General features: G+C 64.0%; 1 protein-coding gene across 1 annotated transcript; it reads left to right on the top strand.

Moving 5' to 3' along the window:
• The first annotated feature begins 338 nt into the window (after window positions 1-338).
• SETD1B (SET domain containing 1B, histone lysine methyltransferase) lies at window positions 339-18,353 on the top strand. Its single transcript, XM_056107219.1, has 17 exons — window positions 339-489; window positions 1,003-1,187; window positions 1,379-1,477; window positions 2,083-2,353; window positions 3,968-4,080; window positions 5,155-6,378; window positions 8,547-9,350; window positions 9,459-9,720; window positions 9,797-10,122; window positions 10,211-10,316; window positions 10,798-11,289; window positions 11,989-13,230; window positions 13,843-14,009; window positions 14,713-14,844; window positions 14,922-15,041; window positions 15,118-15,255; window positions 16,196-18,353. Exons 2-17 carry the CDS (start codon window positions 1,017-1,019, stop codon window positions 16,367-16,369), a joined length of 5,841 nt encoding a protein of 1,946 aa, XP_055963194.1. The 5' UTR covers window positions 339-489; window positions 1,003-1,016; the 3' UTR covers window positions 16,370-18,353.
• The last annotated feature ends 422 nt before the right edge of the window (window positions 18,354-18,775 follow it).

The raw sequence follows: 18,775 nt of genomic DNA, 5'->3' as shown, positions 1-18,775 counted from the left end.
CCCACCTAAGTCCCAGCAGAATAAATAAATTAAAAGGCCTTCCCCCGGGGAGGGGGGAGGCAGTGTGGGAGCGCGCGAGTAAGGGGTGGGGGGCCGCTGGGGCCCGGGGCTTTGGCGGCGCAGCTGCCGCCGCCGGGAGAGAGCCGGGGAAGCGGCGAGGAAGGAGGAGAGGGGAGGAGGAAGAGGAGGAGGAGGAGGAAGAGGAGGAGGGTGAGCGCTCGGGTCGGGCTCCTTAGCGGTGTATTGTGGGATGTGCGGCTACTGGGAGCCGAGCCTCCGCCGCCAGCCGCCTCCCGGGCAGCAGCAGCAGCAGCAGCGGCAGCAGCAGCGGCGGCGGCGGCGGCGGCGGCGGCAGCTCCGGGCCCGGCAGCCGCGGCGGCGGCGGCGCCCTCCGGTCCCGGCCCGCGGTCCGGCCGCCCCGGCCCCGGCTCCCGCGGGGGACACCATGTACTGGCTGGCGGCGCAGGGAGGCCGGCGCCCGGCGGGGATGTAAGCGCGGCGCGGGGAGGGAGAGGCCGCGACCGGCGGCCGGAGCCCCCGGCCCGGGCCGAGCGGGCGGGCGGCGCCAGGCCTGCCGCGAGCCCCGCGCCCGGGCCGGGCCGGGCCGGGCCGGGCCGGGCCGAGCGAGCCAGCGGGCCGGTGCCACGCCGGGCGGCCGGGCGGGCACCATGGGCCGGAGCCCGCGTCCTCCGGGCGCCCGGGCCCCGCCGGCCCGCAGCCGGGGCCCCCGGGAGCCCCCGGCTGCCGCCCGGAGACGGTGGCCGAGCGGGCGGCCGCCTAATTCTCCCGGAAGGGGGGTTCTCTCGGCCCACTCTGGTTTTGGGGGGAGCGGCGAGACAGCTCCTTTCGGGGCGCTCCGGTAAGGCGGGAGGGGGTGGGGGCCGGCCGATCGGGTTCTCTCGCATGTGTGTGTGTGCGTGTGTGTAGAGGCGGCCGCGGCGGCGGCGGCGGCGGCGGCGGCGGCGGCGGCGGCGGAGACGACAACAACTTGCTGGTTTTCAGGTTGGGTTAACGGCATGGAGAACAGTCACCCCCACCACCACCACCAGCAGCCCCCGCCGCAGCCCGGCCCTTCGGGCGAGAGGAGGAACCACCATTGGAGAAGTTACAAGTTGATGATCGACCCGGCCCTGAAAAAGGGGCACCATAAGCTGTACCGCTACGATGGCCAGCATTTCAGCCTGGCGGTGAGTAGCCGGCGCCCCCTCCCCCAGCCCCCAGCCCCGACCTGCCGGCCAACTGTCAGCCGCTCCCCAGCCCCTGAGTTTGACAAGTGCCCGGGAGGAGAGGGTCTGTCCCTGCAAGCCCCCCCCGCCCCCCTCCGGAGTGGGACCGGCCCACCGGTCCCTGCACCCACCCGCTGGCACTCTCCCCGCAGATGTCCAGCAACCGCCCGGTGGAGATTGTCGAAGATCCCCGGGTCGTGGGCATCTGGACCAAAACCAAGGAGCTGGAGCTGTCGGTGCCCAAATTCAAGGTGGGACCCCTACCCCCACCCGTGGTGCCTCCCTCCGCCCCCCACTCCCGAGTTCGAAAATAACGTCAGTCTCGCCCCAGCCCAGCCCGGTTCCGAGTTCCCGCCAGGACCGCCGGGGAAGTTTTGGCGGGGCGCGGCGATGGCTCCGAGAGGGGTGGGCCCCCGGACAGCCTGGGAGCGAGCCACCAGGAGCCCAGGCCGAGCCTCCAGGCCGCGCCGGCTCGTGGTCCCCGCGGTCCCCGCCCTGCTCCGGCCAGCCCGGGGGCTTGGCTCGGGACCCGCCCCCTTTGCAGCCAGGTCGCCTTAGGAGGACAACTTTCTCTTTCGGGGTCGCCCCCGAGGGGGTAGCTGGGAGAATGGAGGGTTAAGGAAAGAGAAACTGTTTCTTTTTCCCCTTTCCTTTCGAACCCGGAGGACTTCCACGTTCCAAACGATTTAATCCTCTGCTTCCCGCGCCCGCCCGCGTGGTTTTTTTCCCCCCCAAAAAAATTACACATTTTTTTTACCCTTCATTGTCTACAACCCGTGGCTGAGTGGGGAACGTGGTGTTTCCCCCACCCTGTCGATGTTCTCCAAACTCCCTTCCCCCCTCTGGCCCCTGCCAGATCGATGAGTTCTACGTGGGCCCAGTGCCTCCGAAGCAGGTGACATTTGCCAAGCTGAACGATAACATCCGCGAGAACTTCCTGAGGGACATGTGCGAGAAGTATGGGGAGGTGGAGGAGGTGGAGATTCTCTACAACCCCAAGACCAAGAAGCATCTGGGTATCGCCAAGGTGGTCTTCAGCACCGTCCGCGGCGCCAAGGAGGCGGTGCAACACTTGCATAGCACGTCTGTTATGGGTAACATCATCCACGTGGAACTGGACACCAAAGGTGAGTGCAGGCTCCACGGCCAGCCCCTCACGGGGCAGGTGGCCCCTTCCCCCCGCTGCTACCCTTCTCTTCCTTGGGTGCCCCCCTGCAGCCTCTTTTTTCCCTTGCCCCCTCCTGAGGGTAGAGTCACGTGTTGCTAAGTGTGTTGTCTGTTGCTAGGAGACAAGCTGTAATTTACCAAATGTGCCTGTCCTTGGCCGTGGCACCTCTGGGGACCACCGGAGGCTTCCCCACCGCTGACACCCCTGGGCCCCTCCCAGAGCCCTGGGTGTAGAGTCCCTCGTGTAGCCGGGAGGGAAGGGGGCTGCGTTTGTTTATTGGGGCGGGGTGCCATCGTGCGCCCCAGATTCCTTTAAATACAGAAAAGAGAAGATCCCTCGGGTGAAAGGGGAGTTCTCCCAGGGGACCCCCACCGCCCCTCTGGAGGTGGGCGCCCATGCGGCTTCATTGATACGTTCTGCTCCGGGTGCTGCTGGCTTGACACCGCGGCTTCCCTCCTCTCTTAAAGAGACAGCGGCACCTTGGCGGCCTGGGAATCCAGCTCTTCTCACCCCGCCCCCGCCGGAGCGCCCTGGGGCCAGACACGCCCCCACCTCCCAGCCTGGGAGCCCGTCGGTGGGGGGAGGGCTCCCGGACTCTAGGGCATCCCCAAAGTTTGGCCCCGTCTCTAGGGACATTCCCTGCGCCAGTGCCTGGTTCTGAGTCCCAGCCAGCCCTTGTCGCTGGGCAGACCCTGTTGTGTCCAGAGCCCTTGGGGCCTGCTGGGCCGCCCGGGCTAGCAGGCCGAGCCCTGAGAGCCGCTGAGGGGTATAAGCACTGGGTTTGGGGCAATCGGGGCTCAAGTCCAGACCTCTCTTGTTTGTCCCTAATGTGACGGCTTGGCAGCCTCCAAGACCCTGCTGGGGCTTCTGAAGGACCCGCGCGGTGGGCGCATGGTCCCACACTCGGACCAGCCTGGGCCTAGTTCTGAGTCAGTATACAAGTGCAGATTCCTGTACAAGTTTCTCGATTTCTGGATGTGTGTGTTTTGGCGGGGAAGTGGAGGGCATTGAGCCCGGCTCAATCTGCTCTTCTGTGGCTTCCTGAGAGTGACTGGGGCCCACTTGATGGAGCATCCAGCTCCCACTCTCCAAAACTTCCTTTCTAAAAAAAAAAAAAAGTCCTCAAGGACTGCCAGTGGGTTTGTATTTTGAGAAAGCGCAGTAAGCAGTAAACTGTAAAGCACGCTCCAGGAACGGCTCCTTTGCATATGTAAGCAGCTGCACTTGGGGCCAGGATGGGGCTGGCCTCTGGGCTGGCAAAGGCACTGAGAGCCTCGGTAGCCTCTATGCTCCCAGTTGGAAAGACCCGACTCTTACTTAGGGGACTGCCAGCCAGGTGGCAGGAAGGGGCTTTGTGTGGGGGTGGGGGAGTGTCAGTATTTTGGTCTTGGGGGAGTCCCAACCACTTGGTATAAATTTTGAATCTCAGCAGCAGGAAAATCATAGTTTATCAGTTTTGCCACACAGACAGGATTCTGAGAAGCAGGAACTTGGCCAGGCTGGGGGGCTCGGGCACAGGGGCCCGGAGGATACTAAGTGGGCACCTTCTTTGAGTTTTGCTCCGCCTCTGCAGGGGAAACACGTATGCGGTTCTATGAACTGCTGGTCACAGGCCGATATACACCCCAGACCCTCCCAGTGGGCGAGCTGGACGCCATCTCTCCCATCGTGAACGAGACCCTGCAGGTGGGTGGATTGTTCCCAGACACCCCCAGCCCCGTCCCCACATCCTGGAAACCCTCACCCTGCTCCCCGCCCCCACCCACCCCCCCGCAAGGCCTTGGCCAGATTTTTCTGTGTAGACTAATCATTCCCCAAGTGTTCCTGGCACCTCCCCTGGATGGCTTTCCCATGGGTAGACAGTTTGTGCATGTCTGCCACCCGAGTATCTTTCCCAGATCAAGGGAGATGTTCGGGGGTGATGCTGAGGGGACAGGGCCTGGCCCACCCTGTCCTTGTTCCTGAACTGCCCTTTCTGCTCCCCAGTTCACACCAGGGTGTCATAGTCTTTATTTGTTTGTTTGCTTGTTTGCTTTTTGGGTCACACCCAGCGATGCACAGGGGTTATTCCTGGTTCTGTGCTCAGGAATTACCCCTGGCAGTGCTCAGGGGGCCATATGGGTTGCTGGGAATCAAACCTGGGTCGGCCACGTGCAAGGCAAACGCCCTACCCGCTGTGCTATTGCTCCAGGCCCCAGTCAGAGTCTTTTGAAGACCATAAAATTTATTTATTTTTTTTGTTTTTGGGCCATACCCAGCTGTGTTCATCGTTTACCCCTGGCTCTCCTCAGGGATGGCTCTTGGAGTGGACTCAGGACCACATGGGGTGCTGGGGATCGAACCCCAGTTGGCTGCATGCAAAGCAAGTACCTACCAGCTGTACTATCTCTCCAGCCCCAAGATCATAGAATTTCTTGCAGTGTAATTGTCCACTCCAAGATTGGAGAAGGGGGAGGCCCCTCCAGACCCTTGCCCTGGCCCCCTCACCTCTGCCTAGCACCTAGCTGGCCTACCCAGCTACCTTTTTTGAGGCCATACATGGTAGTGCTCAGAGGTTACTCCTGGCTCTGCATTCAGGCATTACTCCTGGTGGTGCTCAGGGGACTGTATGAATGCCGGGGATCAAACCCAGGCCCACCCGGTGCAAAGCAAGCGCCCTCTGCGCTGCGCCGTGGCTCCAGCCCCCTGGCCACAGCTTGGGGCAGAGCAGCCTGGCTCTGGGCTCCCTGTAGCGACCCGCTTCCCCCATTCTCTCTCCAGCTCTCAGATGCCCTGAAGCGCCTCAGGGATGGAGGCCTGTCTGCTGGCGGTGGCTCTGGCTCGTCTGCGGTCACCCCCAACAGCGGCGGGACGCCCTTCTCCCAGGACACTGCTTACTCCAGCTGTCGCCTGGACACGCCCAACTCCTATGGACAGGGCACCCCGCTCACCCCGCGCCTGGGCACCCCCTTCTCCCAGGACTCCAGCTACTCCAGTCGCCAGCCCACACCATCCTACCTCTTCAGCCAGGACCCCGCCGCCCCCTTCAAGCCCCGGCGCCACGAAAGCAAGTTCACGGACGCCTACAATCGCCGCCACGAGCACCATTATGTCCACGGCTCTTCCGGGGGGGGCCCTCCGGTGGCAGGGGCCACCGCTGCCTACCGGGGCTCCACGGACCTCTCGTTCGGGGCAGTCAGCTGCGGTGGGGGCAGCAGCGCCCCCCCATCCTTCAAGGCCCAGCCGCAGGAATCAGCCACGTTTGCCCACACTCCGCCACCAGCCCAAGCGCCCCCTGCCACTGCAGTGCCCTTCAAGTCTGCTTTCTCACCCTATCAGACGCCCGTGCCCCCGTATCCCCCGCCCCCGGAGGAACCCAGCCCTGCCCCCACCTTTGGGGCCCGGGACAGTGGGGAGTTCCGGAGGGCGCCCGCACCCCCACCTCTGCCCCCCGCGGAGCCTCTGACCAAGGAGAAGCCAGGGACCCCGCCGGGACCCCCACCGCCCGAGGCCAACTGCATGGAGCTGGGCGGCCGCCCCACCTTCGGCTGGAGCCCCGAGCCCTGCGACAGCCCTGGCACGCCCACCCTCGAGTCCTCGCCCGCGGGGCCCGAGAAGACCCACGACAGCCTGGACTCCCGCATCGAGATGCTGCTGAAGGAGCAGCGCACCAAGCTGCCCTTCCTCCGGGAGCAGGACTCGGACCCCGAACTGCGCATGGAGGGCAGCCCCATCTCCTCCTCGTCCTCCCAGCTCTCCCCGCTCACCTCCCAGCTGGGCTTCCGCGGCCCCTCGCCCCCCTCCTCACGCCCCTCCAGCACGGGCCTGGAGGACATCAGTCCCACGCCGCTGCCTGACTCCGATGACGAGGAGGAGCTGGACCTGGGCCCCCGGCCCCCACCCAAGCCAGGGCCCCCGGACCCTGCCGGCCTTCTGGGTCAGTCAGCTGAGGTCGCCTTGGACCTGGCTGGAGACAGGACCCCCACCTCAGAGAAGATGGATGAGGTACCCCCACGTCTGCCCGCTTGCTTGTCTGTCTGCTGCGGCTGGCTTCGTGCGTTTCCCCCTTGCGAGGGCCGTCCTCTTAGGAGAACTAGCCAGGACTGGAAGGCGGGCGCGGGCAGAGAGAATCCCCACCAGTCTAGAAAGCGCGGGAGGGTCTTGGCGAAGAGAGCAGTGCTCCAAACCCGGGTCTCTTCCATGTGCGGGAGAAGGAGCCCTGGGCCCTCCAGGCCTGCAGCTCTGCAGAGGTGGGCAGGAGGCTGGGGTCCGGCTGCTTTGGAAGGGTGGTTCTGAAGCCCCATCTGTCTGGGGTGACTCGGGCTGGCCAAAGCACACCCTGGCCCCAGGCTCGCAGGCAGTGGCGAGGGGTGAGGGGTGCTCCAGTCTAGGGCTAGAGCCAAGAAGGTCAGGGTGATCCCCACAGGACCTGGATTGGGGGGCTCACTGCCCAGACTCCAGCCTGGGGTGGGTGTAGCGTTGGGTCTTCATGCCTGGCATGGTCTGGCCATCCCGGAAGCCTGGGCCCTACAGGGCCTGAGTGAACCGCCCGCAGACAGAGGGGGCAGGGTGCCACCCGGAGGGCTGCCTCGGGGAACAGAGGGAAGGACAGCAGGTAGCTGGCCGCAGGGGCCGCAGACAGCCGGTTCTGGGTTAGTGGTTGCTGATGCCTAGGGGGTCCAAGCAGGGGTGCAGTGGACAGGAGTTTAGAGGTGAGGTGTCAATGTAGGAGTAGGGGGTGTTTGCCCCGCTAATCTCCTAGCTAGGGCGAGTCGCCAGTGGGCCTGGGAGCTCCCACCAAGTGACTGTGACCCAGGGCCACAGGGAGGGAATCCCGGGACCTGCAGCTGGACCGCGGGCGCCCCCTGCTGGTTGCGGCTTGGTTGCAGGGCGCGCAGTCCCTGGGCTCCCGGGCCTGGCCTGAGAACTGAGCTGTACCCAGGATCCCAGCCTGGAGGGGGGAGAAGGACAGCAGCTCAGAGCGTCCACCCAGGGAGCAGCGGAGGGAAATCCCCTTTCTTTCTGTGCTTGATCGGTTAGGCTCCAGGCCTTGAGCCTTGTGCTTCAGTTCATTTACTTCCTACTGATGCGGCCCTGGGAAGACTGACCTCTGCGGGTCTCAGTTTCTTTGTCAGTGAAATGGGACGGTGGGGGCCCTGCCCCACACTGCCTGGTGGGCCAGGACCCTCTCCCCGCTCCTCCCCGCCAGCTCCAGCCCTACCTCCCTCTCGCCCCGCCCTGGTGGGCGTGGCCGGGGCGGGCCGGGCCTGGGGTCAGTGATCCCGCCGCTCCGTGATTGGCTCCTGGCCGCGCGCCTGCTTAACCCTCTGAGTGCGGGCCGCCGGCCGCCAGCCCGGCGCTGGGCTGTGGAGGCTGGGGAGGGGACCTAGTCAGACCAGGGCTTGGCGGTCCTCTTCTCTGCTCCCGTTCCCACTATCCCCTCCAACTTCCAACCCTTCGCGCAGAGGGGCTCCCCCAACCTGCCAGCAGCTCTGTCCCTTAGCCGTGTCCATTGGGAGGACAGGAGTCCTCTCCCGGCCCCTGCCTTGCCTCCATGCCAACCTAGGGCTGCCCTTGTCCTGGGCCTGAGCTCTGGGGTCAGCTTGCCCGCTTGGAGCCATGGCCAAGAGCCATATTACCAGAGGCCCCTTGCTGGGCGCCAGCCTGTCCCCTGCCCTGTGTGAGGGGGCGCTGGGGAGAAGCCACCTCTGCTCGCTTGTCACCTCCTTGGGGCCTCTGTCCTGGTGGAGGGCAGAGGGCAGCCCCTGCTGGGGAGCCACGCTGGGGTTCAGATCCGCTCCTCAGCGCCCGGTTTCCTCCTTGCTGGAGCGAACTGGTCAGGTGCGCACCTGGCAGCCGGAAGCCGGGCTGAGAGTTGCTTCTTAGCCGTTATCTTCCCTGGCTACAAATTGAGCGGCCCTCTGAGATGGAAACAATGTATTTCTCCCTGCTTCCAGACGAAGTGTTTCAGACTTGGCCATCTGTGTCTGTGGCTCCTCTGCCACGGGTTCCGCTGCTGTGTCCCATGGCACACCCCACTCCGGCTGGGTTGGGGGCCAGACCCCCCCCTTGCACACAGGGAAAGGAGTGGCCAGAGGCCTCAGGGACAGGGTCTGTGGCCCCCAGCCGGCTTCCTCCTGCCTGCTCCCTCACTGCCTTCTCTGTCCTCACAGGGTCAGCAGTCCTCAGGCGAGGACATGGAGATCTCAGATGATGAGATGCCACCGGCCCCCATCACCAGTGCTGACTGTCCCAAACCCATGGTGGTGACGCCAGGGGCCGGGGCCGTGGCCGCCCCCTCTGTGCTTGCTCCAACCCTGCCGCTGCCCCCGCCTCCCGGCTTCCCCCCTCTGCCCCCTCCACCACCGCCACCCCCACCACAGCCCGGCTTCCCCATGCCCCCACCTCTGCCCCCGCCGCCGCCACCACCGCCCCCAGCCCACCCAGCCGTGACCGTGCCCCCGCCGCCCCTGCCGGCGCCGCCTGGCGTCCCGCCCCCGCCCATCCTGCCCCCACTGCCACCTTTCCCCCCAGGGCTGTTCCCCGTGATGCAAGTGGACATGAGCCACGTGCTAGGGGGCCAGTGGGGGGGCATGCCCATGTCCTTCCAGATGCAAACGCAGATGCTGAGCCGGCTGATGACTGGTCACGGCGCCTGTCCCTACCCGCCTTTCATGGCAGCAGGGCTGCAGTTTGTAAACCTTCCCCCCTACCGGGGCCCCTTCGCCCTGAGCAATGCCGGCCCCGGTCGAGGGCAGCCCTGGCCCCCCCTGCCCAAGTTTGACCCGTCGGTGCCGCCTCCAGGCTATGTGCCACGCCAGGAGGACCCCCACAAGGCCACCGTGGACGGGGTCTTGCTGGTGGTGCTCAAGGAACTGAAGGCCATCATGAAGCGTGATCTGAACCGCAAGATGGTGGAGGTGGTGGCCTTCCGGGCCTTCGATGAGTGGTGGGCCAAGAAGGAGCGCTCGGCCAAGGTGGGGGCCTCTCCCGGCTGGGGGGTGGGCATCTTGGCAGGGTGGAAACCCCATGACTGTGGGCTCCTGGCAGGATGGGAACCCCATGACTGTCTCTGCCCATTCCAGGCCTCGCTGACCCCGGTGAAGTCCGGCGAACACAAGGACGAGGACAGACCGAAGCCCAAGGACCGCCTGGCTTCATGCCTGCTGGAGTCGTGGGGCAAGGGCGAGGGCCTGGGCTACGAGGGCCTGGGGCTGGGCATCGGGCTGCGGGGCGCCATCCGCCTACCCTCCTTCAAGGTCAAGAGGAAGGAGCCGCCCGACCCGGCCTCCACAGGTGACCAGAAGCGCCTGCGGCCCTCGGCCTCAGTGGACGAAGAAGATGAAGGTTTGTGGCACGTCCTCTGCGGGGCGAGGGCAACCAGGGTTCACCGGGCCAGCTCTGACCCCGCACCTCCCCGCAGAGTCGGAGCGTGAGCGGGACCGGGATGTGACCGACCCTCCCTGCGAGCTGGCCAAGCGTGACCCCAAGAGTGTGGTGCGGCGACGGCCCGCCCGGCCCCTGGCCCTGGACAGCGGCGGGGAGGAGGATGAAAAAGAGTCCCTGTCCGTGTCCTCATCCTCATCGGCGTCCTCGTCCTCCAGTTCATCAACAACTTCCCCCTCGTCCTCAGCCTCTGACAAGGAGGAGCGGGAGAGCACGGAGGAGGAGGAGGGCGAGGAGCAGGATGAAGAGGACAGGGTCCCCCTGAGCCCTGGCTCCTCTTCAACCTCATCCACGTCAGACAAGGTGCCGGGAGGGGGGAGTCAGGGAGGCTGGGGGCTGGTCCTGGCGGGGCACCCTGGGGCTCACCTGCCGCTTGGCGACTCCTCTTTAGGATGATGATGACGAGGACAGTGACGACCGGGCCGAGTCCGAGCATGAGGATCACGACACGGCCATGTCGGAGGCCAGCGAGAAGGAAGATGGGGACTCGGATGGAGGTGAGCGGGCAGCTGGACATGTGCCTGGCTATTGCCGTGTGTGCGTGTCCGGGACATGTCTGCCTGCACACGCCAGAGCCGATGATGGCTGCTGGGGGCAGGGAGCGGGGAAGGCCCTGGAAGGCTCTAGATGGATGGCACATACCAGGTGCTTGAAAAGCCGTTGGTCAGGGACTTAGCAGATGCATTGCATGCTGGGTTCGATCCCTGGATACTCCCAGGAGTGACCCCTGACCACAGAGCAGGGAGTAGCCCCAGAACACTGTTAATGTGGCCCCAAAAACCAGGGAAAACATTTTAAAGATTTGTTTTCTATTGTGAGGTTTTTTAATTATTTTTTGAAAAGACTGGTTTTATGTTGTGGATTTTAATTGTTTCTCATGTGCTTGGGTGCTGTACGTGCATGTCCCTGGCCCCTCCTGAGTGTGGGGATGGGGCTGGAGTACAGCCGTGACAAGAGGGCTCCCCGTGTCGTTCCCAGAAGAGACCTTGAGCATCGCCACCTCCAGGACCCGCGCCAGCTCCTCCAGTGACAGCTCAGACACTTCTGAGTTTGAGTCCAGCTCCGAGTCCTCGTCCTCGTCGTCCGAGGATGAAGAGGAGCTGGACACAGTGGAGGCAGAGAAGGAGGAGGAGGAGGAGGCTGAAGAGGAAGCCAAGGAAGAGGAGGAGGAGGAAGAGGAGGAGGAGGAGGAGGAGGAGGAGAGCACAGCCCCCACAGCTCCCGAGGATGCCGAGGAGCCTGGGCCCATGGAGGAGGAGGTGGACATTGAGGCGGAGAACGGAGGCCCCGTGGGGCAGAGCCCTGTGCCGGAGGAGCCCCACCTGGCCCTGGGCGCCAAGGAGGCGGCCACCTGCAAGGAGCCCCCGCAGGAGCTGCGCCGAGGCCAGGAAGGGACCAGGTCAATGACTCCTGAGCCCCCCGCCAGAGAGGCTGAGGCCCAGCCCGCGCCCTCCCCGGAGCCCGTGCCAGGTAACAGCTCCCCGGGAGAGAGGCTGGGAGGGGGGCTGGTCCCGTGGGCATCTAGGAGCCTGGGTGGCTGTCCCCCGCAAGCACCGCCTTCTCGCTCCTTCCCCTTGGACTACAAATCCCACAAGCTATTCCCAGACTGGGGGTGATGTGCACAGTTCTATTAGTGAGGGGCAGGTGTGCCCCCAGAAAACTAGTGTGGGCTCATGCATATGCACACACACACACACACACACACACACACACACACACACATACACACATACACACGGCGCGCGTGCGCACATACATGCCCAGGGGGATCCTTTGAATCTGGGGAAACTCTGCTTCCCCCTTTGCCTGGCCACAGAGCCTGGATCTGGTAACTGGCTCCTCTGTCTCTGCGCTAGCGCCATGCCAGTAACATGACACAGACACACGGCCCCGTGCCCAGCGCATGTGTGCAGGCAGAGTTCCACAGGCCGAGAGCTGAGTCAGGAAAGGGGAGATCTGCGGGGTCCCACCCTTGTCCCCACTGTCTTCTCTGCATCTTGGGGTGCTCCATATTGGGTCAGTGGTGGCGGCTGTGCTCCGCCCCTTTTCCCCCCACTCGCCAAGACCTTTTGTGGGTTCTGTCATGTCCTTGAGAATACAGGGTCCCCGTGGCCGCCTCCTTCCCTGGGGCTCAGGGACACTGACGGGGCTCTGCCTGCCTTTCTGCAGAGATCGTCCTGGAAGTCGAGTCCAAGTCTCCTCTGATGAGCTCTGTACCCGTGCAGCCGCCGTTGCCCCCCGTCCGGCCCCCCAGCCCGCCCCCAGAGCCCGAGACCCCAGAGCCCCCGCCCCCACCCGTGCCGCTGGAGCCTCCCCCCGACGACCAGCCCCCCCGAACTCCAGGTCTCTGTGGCAGCCTGGCTAAGTCACAGAGCACAGAGACGGTGCCGGCCACGCCGGGTGGAGACCCCCCGCTGTCAGGGGGCAGCAGTGGCCTGTCCCTGAGCTCCCCGCAGGTGCCCGGCAGCCCCTTTTCCTACCCCTCCCAGTCCCCCAGCTTGAGCAGTGGGGGTCTCCCGAGGACACCTGGCCGGGACTTCAGCTTCACGCCCACCTTCCCCGAGCCTGGGGGCCCCCTGCTCCTGCCCGTCTGCCCCCTCCCGGCCGGCCGGCGGGATGAGCGCGCCGGGCCGCTGGCCTCCCCCGTGCTCCTGGACACGGGGCTGCCGCTGCCCCTACCCCTGCCTCTGCCCCTGCCTCTGGCCTTGCCTGTCCTGCGGGCCCAGACTCGGCCCCCCAGCCAGCTGCCCCCGCTGCTGCCCGCCCCGCTGGCTCCCTGCCCACCCCCCATGAAGAGGAAGCCGGGCCGGCCCCGGCGATCCCCCCCTGCCGGGCTCTCCCTGGATGGGTCTCTGGTGCGGCCGCCTGGAGGTGCTGCCCTTGGCCGGGACATCCTGCTCCTGGCGGGCCAGCCGCAGACCCCCGTCTTTCCCAGCGCCCATGACCCCCGGGCTGTCACCCTGGACTTCCGGAACACAGGGATCCCGGCCCCTCCGCCGCCCCTGCCTCCCCAGCCGCCCCCACCCCCGCCGCCACCTCTTGGGCAGCCCACCAAGCTGCCATTCAAGGAGCTGGACAACCAGTGGCCTTCAGAGGCCATCCCGCCTGGCCCCCGGGGGCGTGATGAGGCCACCGACGAGTTAATGGACCTGGCCAAGGGGCGGGGGCCCCGACTGCTGAAGAAGCGCCACGAGGAACTGGTGGTGGCTCCGGCCTCGCCTGAGCTCTCGCCGCCGCCGCCCCTGTTCCGGCCCCGCTCCGAGTTCGAGGAGATGACCATCCTGTATGACATCTGGAACGGCGGCATCGATGACGAGGACATCCGCTTCCTGTGCGTCACCTACGAGCGGCTGTTGCAGCAGGACAACGGCATGGACTGGCTCAATGACACGCTCTGGGTGTACCACCCCTATATCCTGCCAATGGCCCCCGTAACAGAGGGACCGCCCTCTTCCCGAGCCCCCCGCGCCTAGTCAGGGCTTCCCGGCCGTGCGGTAGAGGGGGTTGTGATGACCACCTTGGTGGTGATGAAACGGAGGCCCAGGGAGGCCAAGCTACCTGCCCTGAGTCACACAGTGACTCTGGAGCAGAACTGAGATTGGAACCTGAGCTAGTCCGGCCGGAGAATGCCACTCATGCTGGTCTCTGGTACTCACGTGTTAGTGTAGCCCTGAGTCGGGAACCCTGGCTCTGTCTCCACCCACTCAGGGCGCCTCTCTCTGGAGGAGGAGTTCTTGGGTGCTGACCGACCTCAGCACATGCAGTCCTGGGGGGGGGGGGGGCAATCTTACTCCTTTTGCAGATAGGGAAACTATGGCAGAATGCAACCTAAATGCTTCAACGAGGGCACAGAGCTGGGTGCATCTGCCCAAGTGCCAGCTGGCCACAGCTCTGGTGTGGAAGGGTAACTGTGTGGCCTGGTGTTGGGGGGCAAGGGGGGCTCTGGGGCGACACGCCCTTGCTCCTCAGGGCACCGGAAAGGGTTGTCCAAGAGTGTCCATGTGGCCCTTGACCCACACCCACCCACCAGCCTCTCCTCCGCTAAGAAGAAGAAGCGGGACGACGGGATCCGGGAGCATGTGACAGGCTGTGCCCGCAGTGAGGGCTTCTACACCATCGACAAGAAGGACAAGCTCAGATACCTCAACAGCAGCCGCGCCAGCACCGACGAGCCCCCCGCAGACACCCAGGTATGCGACCGGGACACTGGGCACGTGGGGGGGAGGGAAGGGGAGGAGAGAGCTTTTGCTTTGGGACAGCTTGAATTTGGGGGATCTGCCACCCCCAGGAGTGAGGGCTGGAAGCAGTTCGCCTTGTGGGCCAGCACAGGGCAGAGCAAGGGGCATTACCCGGGAAGCCGGGGCTCATGGCTGGGGCAGAGGAGAGGGCGCTGGGAGAAGAAATAGACCTTTGGTTCCAAATGCGTGGGCAGGGGCTGGAGCAATAGCACAGCAGGTAGGGTGTTTGTCTTGCACGTGGCCGACCCAGGTTCGGTTCCCAGCATCCCATACGGTCCCCTGAGCACCGCCAGGAGTAATTCCTGAGTACAGAGCCAGGAGTAACCCCTGTGCATTGCCAGGTGTGACTCAAAAAGCAAAAAAAAAAAAAAAAAAAAAAAACCCAAATGCGTGGGCAGTTGGGGAGCCTGGCGAAGGTGTCAGGGGTCTGGGCAGTCCCCCCTGTCTCCCTCTGGGCAGATGCCTGGGAGACCGGAAGCGGTGGGACAGCGTGCTTTCGTAGAGAAAGTGGAGTGTGTGCAGGTGGGCGGGACCTGAAAGTGAAGGGACAGTTAGTGACAGGAAGAGATCAGCCCGGAGCAAGGACCAGGCGTGGGGACGCCAAGCAGGGGTGTGAGTGCTGTCGGCGGGTGCGCCCTGATGGTCTGTCCTGCAGGGCATGAGCATCCCAGCACAGCCCCACGCCTCCACGCGGGCCGGCTCAGAGCGGCGCTCAGAGCAGCGGCGCCTGCTGTCCTCCTTCACTGGCAGCTGTGACAGCGACCTGCTCAAGTTCAACCAGCTCAAGGTAAGGCGTCCGGGGCAGACAGGGTGGGGTGGCGGGGTCTGCGGCCCGGGGTCTCACCCCTTCTCTGCTCCTCCCAGTTCCGCAAGAAAAAGCTCAAGTTCTGCAAAAGCCACATTCACGACTGGGGCCTGTTCGCCATGGAGCCCATCGCAGCCGATGAGATGGTCATTGAGTACGTGGGCCAAAACATCCGCCAGGTAGGAGCCCCTGGTGGCCGACGGTGTGGGTGGACCCGGGCGCGGGGCGGGGCCCAACCCAGATGTCTTGCGCCAGGTGATCGCGGACATGCGGGAGAAGCGCTACGAGGACGAGGGCATCGGCAGCAGCTACATGTTCCGGGTGGACCACGACACCATCATCGACGCCACCAAGTGCGGCAATTTCGCCCGCTTCATCAACCACAGCTGCAACGTGAGTACTGGGAGCCCCGCCCTGATGTGGGCCTGTGGAGCAGCAGAGCGCGGCTTTCCCGCGTGGCCACCCTTCGCGAACGCCCTTGTGGGGGGCACGCACCCCCGCCCCGGCACGGTCGTCTCGTGAGTGAGCCCACGGTCTCTGTGCCTCGGTTTCCCAAGCCGTGCAGCAGGGGTGGTGACTGCTGCCTTGTGGGTTGTTGGGGTGACCGGGTGAGTGGCCCCAAGTCCGCAGGCGGCGCAGATTCCATGGTGGGCGAGTTGAGGGGAGGCCGCCACTGGGAGCCGAGTGGGGCAGGCTGAGGGAACCGCGGGAGGGGTGGGGGTTGGGGGCAGCCGGGGGCTCAGCCTTGGAGGACAGCAGGGATCCCGGCTGCAGAGCGCCTCTCTGCGCGGGTCCCCCAGGCACTGTTGGATGGATGTGACTAAAAAACTGAACAGAGGGACCCGAGCCAAAGTACACCATGGGCACTTGCCTTGTACGTGGCCGACCCTGGTTCCATCCTGGGCACTGCACACGGTCCCCCGAGCGCCACCAGGAGTGACCCCTGAGTGCAGAGCCGAGTATGGCCTCAAATCCAAACATTAGGAAATAAATAAATGAGATCTAAGGTTGGGTGCCGGGGCTGTGTCTGGGCACTGGGCTCCCAGAACCCAAAGCCTGGGGCAGTGTGAGCAGCAGGGAGCGGCTCCCTGGGCCTGGTCCCGGGCACTAGCCCCCTTTTCAGTGAAGGGCTGTGGTCAGTATCGTAGCTCTGGCCTCAGCCGCTGCCCCAGACAATGATGGCTGCTTTTGCCAGAGGTACGGCATGGCCACACTGACTGGGTTGGGGAGCTGACCCTGCCAGCCAGTCTGAAGACAGCTCGGGCACCCGCGGGTGCCCGGCGGGGCAGAGGGCGGGCATGGAGGCTGGGCTGAGTGCTCCCTCTGCCCGCAGCCCAACTGCTATGCCAAGGTGATCACAGTGGAGGCGCAGAAGAAGATCGTGATCTACTCGAAGCAGCACATCAGCGTCAACGAGGAGATCACCTACGACTACAAGTTCCCCATCGAGGACGTCAAGATCCCCTGCCTCTGCGGCTCTGAGAACTGCCGGGGGACCCTCAACTAGCCCCCCATCAGGTGCTGAACACTACCCCAGGCCCCCTCGCGGGAAAGGGCTCGGGGGTGTGCCCGGGAGCTCCCGCCAGGGTCCGCCCGCGCCTGTCCCCACCCGCCACCTGTCCTTCCCCTTTCCCGTCGTCATCATCGGCCTCTCCCCACGAATGCTGCTATGTCCCGTGTCTTCTCATCGTGAGGAAAGACTTGGACCGTTCAAATGTGAAGGCAGAACCAGAGAGCAGAGCCGGGCCGGGGTGGGGGCAGGGGTGTGGGGGACGGCGTTCCGGACCCCCGGGCCAGGTGCTGCGGAGAGGAGGGGGTCGGGCCAGCTGGCTTTGACCCCGGAACACTATGCAGGTCCCCCTCTCTGCCTGTGGACTCTCGAGAAGACCCCCACTGCCCCCTGCCTCAGCCCAGCCTGTTCCTCCCCTAGCAGCCTGGGGGCGCCATCTCGAGTCCAGCCCGCGGGCCAGACTGCTCCCAGGAGGGGCTCTCCCCCGGGGTTCTCCCCCCCGCCCCTTCTTCCCAATCTTGGGTTCAATGTTTACTTTCTCATTCGAATGCCAGCAAGGAGGGCGCCCCCTGGAGGCGTGAGGGGGCAGGGTCTGTGTCTGCCCTGCGTGCCCTCACCTGCACCCTGGGAGAGGGGCCTGTCCCCCCAGGGCTGACCGCATGCAGATAGCATTTTTCTGTTCATAAGCTTCGCCCTCCGGCCCCCAGCCCGCACCCCACGTCCCCGCAGACCCGCCCCCACCCCCCAACAAGACGTGACATATTTATTTTTGGAGTGAGATGGTTTCTCCCAGAGAAAATCTTGGAGATTTTAAACTCAGACCTAAGTCTTGTGACCGTTTTGTTCCGGACCCTTTTCACCCCCTTCCCACCATCCTCTTCAGGGTTTATTTCCATGAATTATTATTTTTTTCCTTATGCGTGTATAAAATCAAAACAAAGGGAAAAAATGGGTTTTTGAAGTTCAGAACCAAGTTGTGTATATAGGCTGCCTCAAGGACTTGTTCTCAGAACATTGTTTCTTGTAGAAACACGTGGGAAGTCTTTTTTGCTCACTTCTTTGTACTTCCGGAAGCCCACAGCCCGCCCCGAAGCTGATGGCGTGATCGGGGCGCCGCGGCGGGGGACCCCCACCGCACACGCAGGCCGGGCCGGAGAGCCTGGGATCTCAGCTTGTGTCAAGCTTGTTATCATGTAAATTTTGTACAAAGAATTGTTATTTCTCTCTCTCTTTCCTCTCTCTCTGTGTCATTGGTGGTTTTGCTGTGTTTTTTTCCTTCACCCCACGCCCTCTCTGTTTGAGACTGTCCGCCGGTTCCCGGGTGCATGGAACCAGTGTCCTAAAGACTCAGAGGGTCCTGGGCACAGCGCGACCTTCTCTTCCAGTTGCGGTTTTCTGCCCCACCGTGCAGCTGAGGACATATTTATTTTTCACCTGAGCAAACATGTTGTTTGCAGAGACAATTGTTTGCAGCCAGTTTAAGTTCTAGGGGAGCCCCTGGAGGCTGCCACTGTTGTCTCCCCCGCCCCCGCCCCCATCAGCGAAGTGGGGCACTGAGGAGAGAGGGGTGGGGGGTCTCCCAGCCGCCCGCTCTCACCTGGCCTCACTGTGCCCCAAGGGTGAGCGGCTGGGCCCGTCCCCGTGCGGAAGCCCCACCACCTCCCCTTGGCTGGCCACCTGGATAGTCGCTGGCTCAGTTTTAACTGAAGGAATCTTTGCTTTTGAAAACTGGGGTTCTGCTTTCATTTTGTTTTCTTCTCATCCTCCTACCCCCCTCCTCAGCAGAGAAGAGAACCCATCAGTTTTAGGGGTGTCTGTGCATAGAGACTCATCTGTATGTGACTTGTTTTGAAATGTTTTTGTTGTGGGTGTGTCTTGCTGTAAATATTTGTTCATATTTTTGTGAATTCAATACTCTGTACCATTGTACTATAGTAACTTTTATAAAGCAAACCATAAATATACTGACTTTTCTTACAGACACGCCGTCTCTCTTGCTCTCCATCTCTCCCTCTCTCCTTGGGCTGGACTGCGGTGAAAGGCCCGGGGCGGTGTGGTCCACTCAGTCCGGGGCCACTTGCCTGTGTGTGAGCTCCGGGCCGGCTCATAGCCGGGCAGAGTAGCTGCGGTTTTCCCTCTTTGCTTCCAGAACGCCTCAGAATTGTAGCTCTCTGACACAGCTGGTGGCCGTTAGGGAGGTGGGATGAGCTCGCCTGCCTGTTGCTGTGGGTAGGAGCGTGGGAGGAGGGGCCTGAAGCGCTCGCTTGCCTAGGAGATGGCTCCAGGGAGGAGGGGGCTGTTAAGGGCCACCCGGCAGGGGGTGTGCCTGGCCCGGACCAGGTCCTGGGTGCCATCCCTCGCCCACAGAGAACCAAAGTAGCCCCACAGTGGGAAGGATGAAGG

Source organism: Sorex fumeus, unplaced genomic scaffold, assembly GCF_029834395.1.
Source record: "Sorex fumeus unplaced genomic scaffold, SorFum_2.1 ptg000155l, whole genome shotgun sequence".
NCBI lineage: Eukaryota > Metazoa > Chordata > Mammalia > Eulipotyphla > Soricidae > Sorex > Sorex fumeus.
The sequence above is the reverse complement of the archived record's forward strand: the minus strand, read 5'-3'. Positions and strand labels throughout refer to the sequence as shown.